At 45.9% G+C, this 9,306-nt stretch overlaps 1 protein-coding gene across 1 annotated transcript; it reads right to left on the bottom strand.

The window, feature by feature from the left end:
* Positions 1 to 1,685: 1,685 nt before the first annotated feature.
* Positions 1,686 to 2,376, bottom strand: LOC123448991 (histone H2A). The gene has a single exon (XM_045126051.1). The coding sequence runs from the start codon at positions 2,293 to 2,295 to the stop codon at positions 1,825 to 1,827; it is 471 nt and encodes a 156-aa protein (XP_044981986.1). The 5' UTR covers positions 2,296 to 2,376; the 3' UTR covers positions 1,686 to 1,824.
* Positions 2,377 to 9,306: the final 6,930 nt, after the last annotated feature.

Raw genomic sequence — 9,306 nt, 5'->3', positions numbered from 1 at the left:
ATAGACAAAAAACACATGGACATGGGCTCCGCACAAAAGAAAGAGAAAGATGTGGATAACACAGGTGTATGTGCCCTTCTCGCATCTCATGCAGCAACCCGTAATGCTAAATCACTCACCTGCATCGTCTATTTTGAGAAAGCATGCATGTTTGGGCTCCTTCCTCGTCCCACCTATCCACTACACACTCGACAACTGTCAGGCCTTGTTCGGTTGACATGAAAATGAAAGGGATTTGGCAGGGATTGAGGAGATTAAATCCCTAACAAGTCAAATTTCCTTCCAATCCTCTTCAATCTTCTTGGGACGAAGATTAACCGAACAAAGCCTCAAGGAGTCGCTTCACCCAAACCTCCTGACACGTGCTTTACACACACGGATAATCATGTGAACATGTGCTATTATGAATTCTTTTTCACTAATATATAAATCTATATTTTAGGTGTATATCATATCTTATGTCCTACCCATTTATATTCGATTTTGAGAACATTGGTTACCTATAGGTGTGTCCGGACACTGGTTTACTCCGAGCATGCCAAACCTTGTGGCCCGGATTTGTGACTTGATGTGTCCATTTTAAGGATGACTTAATCGTTGATAGCCATCTAATTATGGTCGAAGGACGTGATCCACTCATGCACTATTTATATTATCGTTCACAACGAAATAAAGGTTTCACGAGATGAAATCCACCACTTTCTTAACACTCATACTTGCATGTTATGAAAGGATTATATTCTTCTTCTCTCAAAAGAAAGAGGTATATCTGGTTTTGAAAAATGCTAAATAATAGCCTCAAACAAATTTTGAAAAACAAAAAGGTGACGGTAAGACGAGAAACATTCACCAACCGAAATATTATTGCAGCTACGGATAGCATCCACAAAATCTGTAAAAATTAATAGCATTATATAACGGAAATACTAAGAATCCGACGTCGGATTTATAGGCATGACAAATCTACCTTTTTTATGGTAATTCATGATGTCGTGAGAATAGCAATTTCCTTTTGCAGGCATGACAATTGCTGAGAACAAAAATGTGAACGTGCGAAAGAGTTGCCATACTTGCTAACGGAAATTTGTCATCCTCATGGCAACATATTCTCATCTCAAACGTTTGATTTTCATAGTAAGGAAATTGATTCAACCCTTGCTTACAGATGATAGCTGTTCGGTAGTGCAGAAAATAGCTAGTGTACCAATCAAACTAGTGTGAATACCGAATAGGTCAGAAAAATCCATGAATAATGTTCTGAGTTCAACAATCACTCCATACTTTTTCAAGGGCTTTCAAAGTTCGGTCACTTGTAGTCCATCTTCGTGCTGATATCCAGAACACTCCAGGAGCAAACATAGTTCAGCCCAAGATAACACATGGACAGTGGTTGAGCAGTGGGCTTTCGGGCATCCACGAATGACAGATGCACAAAACCTAGAGCCATATGTCTCCCTGTTATACATACGTTCGTAAATGCAAGCACACGATTTGATACCGCACCGCCTTCAAAAAAACATGTACTCCCTCCGTCCGGAAACCGCCTTCACAAACCGCAGGGTCAAAGACAGCGCAATATTTGGGCAATTCAGAGAGTCGGAGAGGACGCGGTATTCGGGCAAATCAGAGAGTCAGAGACAAAGCAATAATTTGGCAAATCAGAGATAAGAAGGGGCGGCAGAATATTTGGGCAAGCCAGAGAGATTTCTGACGTTCTTCCATTAAACATGCACATTACTACAAGATAAAACGACACCGCTACAGGAACACCACCGGGCGACTACGAAGAGCACTGCAACAATCTACGATATGGAACGCATCGCTCTAAGCCTTGGTGGCCTTCTTGGGGGACTTGGTGGCCTTCTTGGGAGACTTGGGCTCCTTGCCCTCCTTCTCCGCGGTCCTCTTGGGGAGCAGCACCGGGTTGATCTTGGGGATCACGCCGCCGTGCGCGATGGTGACGCCGGCCAGCAGCTTGCCGAGCTCCTCGTCATTCCTGACGGCGAGCAGCAGGTGGCGCGGGATGATGCGGCTCTTCTTGTTGTCCTTGGCGGCGTTCCCGGCGAGCTCCAGCAGCTCGGCGGCGAGGTACTCGAGGACGGCGGCGAGGAAGACGGGGGCGCCGGTGCCGACGCGCTGGGCGTATCGGCCCTTCTTGAGGTAGCGCCCGATGCGGCCGACGGGGAACTGGAGCCCGGCCTTGACGGACCGCGTCACCGACTTCTTCCTCGGGCCGCCGGCCTTGCGCCCGGCCGCGCCCTTCTTCCCCTTCGCTGCAGCGCCGGAGACGTCCATTGCTGGTAGCAGGTGATGCTCCTGGGATTCGCTGCTCGGGGGAGGATTTGTTTTGCGATGGGAGATTGGAATTGAGAGCTGTGGTGGAAACCGCGGAGGGGCGGGGTATTAAACGGCGCGGAGGGCGGGTGGTGGACCCGTCGATCCGCGGACGCGGCCGTTGGGCGGTTGGATCGGGAGGGCCTTGGACGGCTGAGATGCGGCTCTGCGAGGAGCGATCCGTGGGAGGCACGGTTGGACGAATCAGGTGCGAGGAAAATCTGGAGTCGGGACATTTTTACCCCAAGGTTTCCCGCTTGCGGCTGAAAAGGTTTCCCGCCCGCAGCCAGCCGGTGATTTCAGCCGTGGGTGCGTGGAAGTAACGTACGGGTAGTTACCAAGTGGCAAGAGTGAGTAGCGATCGATGATCTTACTCCAACTGTAATACGCGACCCTATCCCTGTCCGTCCTGTTGAAACAAGCCTCATTACAGCCCATGCCTGAGGAAATTGTGGAAGCGTCACAATCTTCATACATGGAGACCTGCAGTGTATAAATTGATTGGCGGATCGGTACAGGAGATGGCAGTGTCGAGGCTAATTAAGAGGAGATATTACAGGAGGATTTTAGGAGATAGAAAGATAAACATAAAAGGAGGAAATCTCCTAACTACTTATACCGACCTGTACAATAGATATTTAACACTCCCCCATAATCACAACTGTGACAAGTTGAGATTACGTTTAAACTCTTCAAAACTTCGAGCTCGCAAAGCTTTAGTGAATCCATCTGCAAGCTGATTTTTGGATGGTATAAATCTGATCTCAAGCTGTTTATTGGCAACACGTTCTCTCACAAAATGAAAATCTATTTCAATGTGCTTTGTCCTCGCATGAAAGACTGGATTTGCAGACAAGTACGTGGCACCAAGATTATCACACCATAAGCACGGCGGCTAAGTTTGAATTACCCCAAGTTCTCTAAGCATGGATTGAACCCAAATGACTTCTGTTGTTGCATTTTGCTAGTGCTTTATATTCTGCTTCGGTACTTGACGTGGAAACAGTGGCTTGCTTTCTTGCGCACCATGATATTAAGGCCCAGTTCTTTTCACCCTGGATTCTAGAGAATCAGGATTATGGAAAATTCTCCCAGAATCTGCTTCTCCCAGAATCTGTGGTCGAGTTCTTTTCAGAGATTGTAGTTTGAGATTCTGGAAAGTGTTGTCTGTTGAAATGTCTGTACTGCCCTTAGATAGAAGTTGTTTGCTGAATTGTTAACACTCTGTTGTTTCTAACAGTGACGAAAGTGTATTTTACGAATGGCATAAAAATTGCTAAATATTACAATGGGTGTAAAGTTTTGTTCATGACGGCAAGTGCATAAACTAAAAAAAGACAATACTCTCAAGGTACAAGACTAGCAGCAATCGCCTCACGTGTTACGTTCATGGTACCATCATCTTCTGGTGGTAGAGCGTTGGCACCTGTAAACGGCAATACAGGTTGCACGTATGCATCATTGTCAAACTTGTCGAAATGCTCATCACGTAACTTGCTATCACGGATCCAATTGTGAAGACACATGCATGCAGTGACAATCATTTTTTGGGTCTCCGGTTTGTATCGAGGTATGCCTTCGAGAATTCGCCATTTCATCTTCAGAACACCAAATGTTCTTTCGATGACATTTCGCAAAGAAGAATGTCGATGGTTGAATGTCTCATATCTCCCAACTGGTTGGTGTTGTTGGAAATCTGGTACATGGTATCGTTGCCCTTTGTATGGTGCTAGATAACCAACCTTGTTTGGATATCCGGAGTCGACAAGATAATATTTATCTACAGTAGGACATCAACATAAGACATTATAAATTTATAGCATACCATGTATATTACTATATGGGCACATGAGAGAGATTACCTGTGGGGGGTTGTGGAAAGTGATCATAACGAACTATGGCATCGCTCCATACACGTGTGTCATGAACAGATCCGGGCCATCCGGGAACAACAAACGTGAACCTCATATCAAAATCACACACTGCCATAACATTTTCACTTGTGTAACCTTTTCTATTCCTGTGTTGGGGCTCCAACTCTTTGGGCACAATTACCTTGATGTGTGTTCCATCAATGGCTCCAATAGCATGTTGAAAATGAGGCCAAAACTTTGTTTTTGTAAGTACTGGGTGCGGTTCAGAGAAAGTTGAATCAATTGGTCTAATGTAATCGCCAGCCATGCGGTCTACACACTCCAAAACCTCGTGAAATTTTTTGTTAATGACTGAACGACTATGTGCAAACCGATCCGCGACATTATCAGTGGTTTGACATGTACCGACAGTCCATAAAAATTGTGCCAATGCCTCTTTTGATGATATGTTGGAAGTTGGCTCAAGCCCATAGCTCTGAACTAGCAGATCATGCAATGTGCGAAACACTGACCTCCTCATTCTAAACATCGCATAGAAAGTTTTTGCATCTTTCTCCTTCTCTTCTACCCATTGGAGGCCTGTAAAAAGATGTAACTTTCTTGGTGCATACGGTAGTGTCATACTTGACGACGCTACATCCATAGCAAATGCAACCATTGCCGCCTCAAATTCTTTATCATCTTGTTTCTTTTTGGCAATCTTTTTGGAAATATCCATCTGCCAGAACAACATGCACAAAATATAATATTAGATACAACACAATTCATATCAGGTTCACAACAGTGCCAATAAATAGCTTAAATCACAATAGTACATGTTGAAAGCAAATAGCATTACAAGCAAATAGTCTGCTTCATGAGTCGTGAAAGGAAATAACGGTAAATACAATTCAAACATGTTCTACTTGTTGTTAAGCTGCCACATCCTCTTTATCCATCCAAGCCTCGCAATAGGTTCATGAGCCGTGAAAGAGGAGAAAACATCGCGATATTTCTTTTCCATGAAAAGAAAGGTAGCATAGAAATGCTCATCACTTCCTGGTTTTGCACCATCCGCTTCCACCATGGCCATCATGTGTTGAATCTCTTGTCTTGTTTGATCCACACTCCCCTCTGGCTCCCTCTTCTCCCTTGCCCTCTCCTCTGCCTCCCTCTTATCCCTTGCACTCTCCTCTGCATCCCTCTTGTCTCTTGCACTAAAGAGATCCACCATGCGTACAAAAGCCTCATTTTTAGCATTCTCACCTGCCCACTTATCATTCATCTTTGGACTTGGCGAGTAAGGAGACGCCCTCTTCTTCCCACTCTTTCCTCGATTTTGAATAGGGGTAACTTGGCAATCCTGACTTTCACACCCTGAGTCATCCTCCAAAATAATTCGGGAGGGATCACCTTGATAAGAGGGAGTTGGCACCCTCGCATGCTCATTTGTGACACAACAATTATCGAAAACCTCTGACATTTTTTCCTCCTCCGCTAGTGGAGCATACCGGAACTTGGCAGCTTCTGGATGTGCCTGTAATCATAAGCCACCACATGTTAATATCAAAGTGAAGCAACATGACTCATTATTTAAAAATGACATGACAAAAACAATACCTTTATCTCCAATGCCCACCACTCATTTGTAGCAGCAATAGTCTTCGTATGCTCATCTCTTCCTAGGCCAGATGCTTGCTGGATCAATGTCTTCCATGTATTGTAGTCGCTCCTACACACACTCCACCTATTTTTGATTTGCCGGGTTGAATAGTTTCTTCCGGAGCGTTCATTGAACTTTTTATGCAAATTAGCTTGTCCTATGTCCGACAAAAAGCTGCCGCTGCGATTATTTCCTCGAACCTCCTCTACGCAAGCAGTCATATAAATTGCATGAGAAGCACTATCCCAATTTGCTTTGGGCTCTTTAACTTTCTCCATCTACCATTATTATTCAACATTACCACATTAGCATTGACAGCAGGAAACATTGACAGCACTATCTAGCAATACATTGACAGCAGGAAACATTGACATCATTGACAGCACTATCCCAAATTGTATAAGCAGCAAATTCATCCATCCATCTAACAAATAAGCAGCAAATTCATCCATCCATCTAACAAATAAGCAGCAAATCCATCCATCCATCTAACAAATAAGCAGCAATATATGTCTGTTTATTTACAGAGAAGAAGAACGAAGCTCACAGTTGGGGCAGACTGCAGCGTGGGCGGGGCGGGGCCTGGCCGGCCGGAGGCGGGGCGGGGCGGGGCCGGCCGGCGGCGGGGCGGGGCGGGGTCGGCCTGAGGAGCGGGGCGGACGCCGGCCTGACGAGCGGGGCGACGGGGCCTGCCGGCGGCGGGGCGGGGCGGGGCCGGCCTGACGAGCGGGGAGACGGGGCCTGCGGGCGGCGGGGAGACGGGGCCTGTGGGCGGCGGGGCGACGGGGCCTGCCGGCGGCGGGGCGACGGGGCCTGCCGGCGGTGGGGCGGGGGCGGCCTGCGGGCGGCGGGGCGATGGGGCCTGCCGGCGGCGGGGCGGGGGCGGCCTGAGGAGCGCGCGCAGATGCGGCCTGAGGATTGCTCGGTGCAGAGGCGAGGTGTGCAGATGCGGGGCATTTTGGTTGACTGCTCGGTGGCATTTTGCCTGTAATTACGTGATACAATAGGGGTATGGTATTAATCCGAAAGGTTTTCTTTTGTGGGACTTGGTAGAATCTTGAGATTGTGGGAGAAACCAGGTTTTTCTCAGATTTTGAATTGCACTGAGATTCTACAGAATCTGATTCAGATTTTGGTAGTTCATTCGAGTTCTTTTGGCTCGGGATTTTCGGGACTGAGATTCTATAGAATCTGCTCAAAAGAACTGGGCCTAAGTTAGATCCATAAAAAATGGCAAAACCACGTGTTGACCTTCTATCATCCAAACAACCAGCCCAGTCTGCATCTGAGAATGCACTAACAAGTGTGGAAGGTGACTTGCTGAGTGTAAGATCCAAGTGCATAGTGTTGCTTATGTACATGAGAATTCGTTTTGCAGCTGTCGAGTGGGCTATGGTAGGTGCATGAAGATACTGACACACCTTATTAACTGCAAAAGAGATGTCAGGTTGAGTAAGGGTCAAGTACTGAAGTCCACCAACCAGACTTCTGTAACCAGTGATGTCCTCTTGGTGCAAGGGTTCTCCTTCCGTTAAGGACAAGGGTTCTGAACTAGACAAGGGTGTTGGTGAAGATTTACAATTCTGCATACCAATTCTACTTAGCAGTTCAGAGGCATACTTTGCTTTAGATAGATGAATACCATTGCTATGTTTCTTGACTTCAATACCCAAGAAGAAATGCAGATCTCCCAAATCCTTAGAGCAAACTGAGAGCCTAAATCCTTAAGCAATGTTGTCACGGCTTCATCAGAAGAGCTAGTGACAATGATATCATCAACATATATCAAAACAAATATGGATGTTTTATGCTTGTTATAAATGAACAGGGAGGTGTCAGATTTTGATGGAACAAAACCAAGAGACTGCAGTTTCATACTTAACCGTGAATACCATGCTCTGGGTGCCTGTTTCAAACCATACAGGGCTTTATCAAGCTTGCAGACATATGATGGTGCACTATTTTCCTCAAAACCAGGAGATTGTTTCATGTAAACTTCCTCTTCCAGAACACCATGGAGAAACGCGTTCTCGACATCTAGATGTCTCAGACTCCATCCCCTGGACACAGCTATTGATAACACAAGACGGATTGTCGCAACTTTAACAATGGGACTGAATGTATCCTCGTAATCTATACCATATCTTTGCTTGAATCCCTTTGCTACAAGTCTTGCCTTGTATCTGTCTATGGTACCATCAGACTTTTTCTTGATTCTATAGACCCACTTACAGTCAATCAGATTTCTGCCTGGTCGTGGGGGCACTAGGTGCCATGTTTTATTTTTGCGCAATGCCATGATTTCATCTTCCATGGCTGCCTTCCACCTCGAATCATCAAGTGTTGTCATTAAACTGTTGGGCTCACCAGTTGTGCGAGACATACCAGTTTTAGAGAATTTTTTGTAATGTAAGCGAGTAGTGACTCCCTTCTGTAGCCTTGTGCGCGGCGCCACAGGGGTAACCTCAGGAGGCAGAGCCACAGGAGATCCATTATCTGCGTCAGGTGCTGGCGAATCTGATCCCGAGGATGATTCTGTCGCTCCTGCTGGTGACCGCGATCGAGGCGAGGTGGCGGGCCCGAGCGAGTCTGGCGCATGCAGACGGTCGGAAGTGGAGGGCCCCGACGAATCCGATGCTTCTCCTTCTTCTTCTCCTTCTTCTCCTTCTTCTCCTCCTTCTTCTCCTTCTTCTTCTTCTCCTCTTCCTTCTCCTTCTCCTCCTCCTCCTCCTCCTCCTTTTTCTTCTTCTTCTCCTCTTCCTTCTCCTTCTCCTCCTCCTCCTCCTTCTTTTACTTCTTCTTCTCTTTCTCTTCTCCTATAGTTAGCTAGGGTTCCACCTAAATGACATAATTAGCTTAGTTAGCTCCTAAATGGTCTATACTTAGCTAATTTCTCTCCGAAATAACCTATATATACACTACTTCATCTAGTATTATTTTTCTAACTTTCTTATTTGTCATTTTGCAGATTACCTTCATTTCACGGGAAGCTTGGTTGATGGAATGCTTGAAGATGATTTCTTGTACCATGGGTTGTATTGAAACTATTGTAGTATATGAATATATGAAACTTTGTATGCACGTGGATGAAACTGGTGTAATATATGGTTTGGTACGGATGTAACTTCCATAATATGTATGCACTATGGATGAGAGTTATTTTAATATGGTTATGAGTACGGAAAGAAATTTATTTATGTAAAAAATATATATATATCCTGATTATTGTTAAAAATGTTGGATATAACAAAAAATAAATAAAAAAGGGGTTGGTTCCCCTCTTTGCCGTCTGCCAACACATGGCAAAGGGGTGGAGGCAGACGGCAAAGGGGGAATCTGCCCCCTCTCTCTCCCCTCTTTGTCGTCTGCCCCCACATGGCAAAGGGGGGAGGCAGACGGCAAAGAGAGAATCTGCCCCCTCTCTCTCCCCTCTTTGCCGTCTGCCCCCACATGGCA

Source organism: Hordeum vulgare, chromosome 4H, assembly GCF_904849725.1.
Source record: "Hordeum vulgare subsp. vulgare chromosome 4H, MorexV3_pseudomolecules_assembly, whole genome shotgun sequence".
NCBI lineage: Eukaryota > Viridiplantae > Streptophyta > Magnoliopsida > Poales > Poaceae > Hordeum > Hordeum vulgare.
Note: the sequence above shows the minus strand (reverse complement) of the source record. Positions and strands in the feature narration are given on the sequence as shown.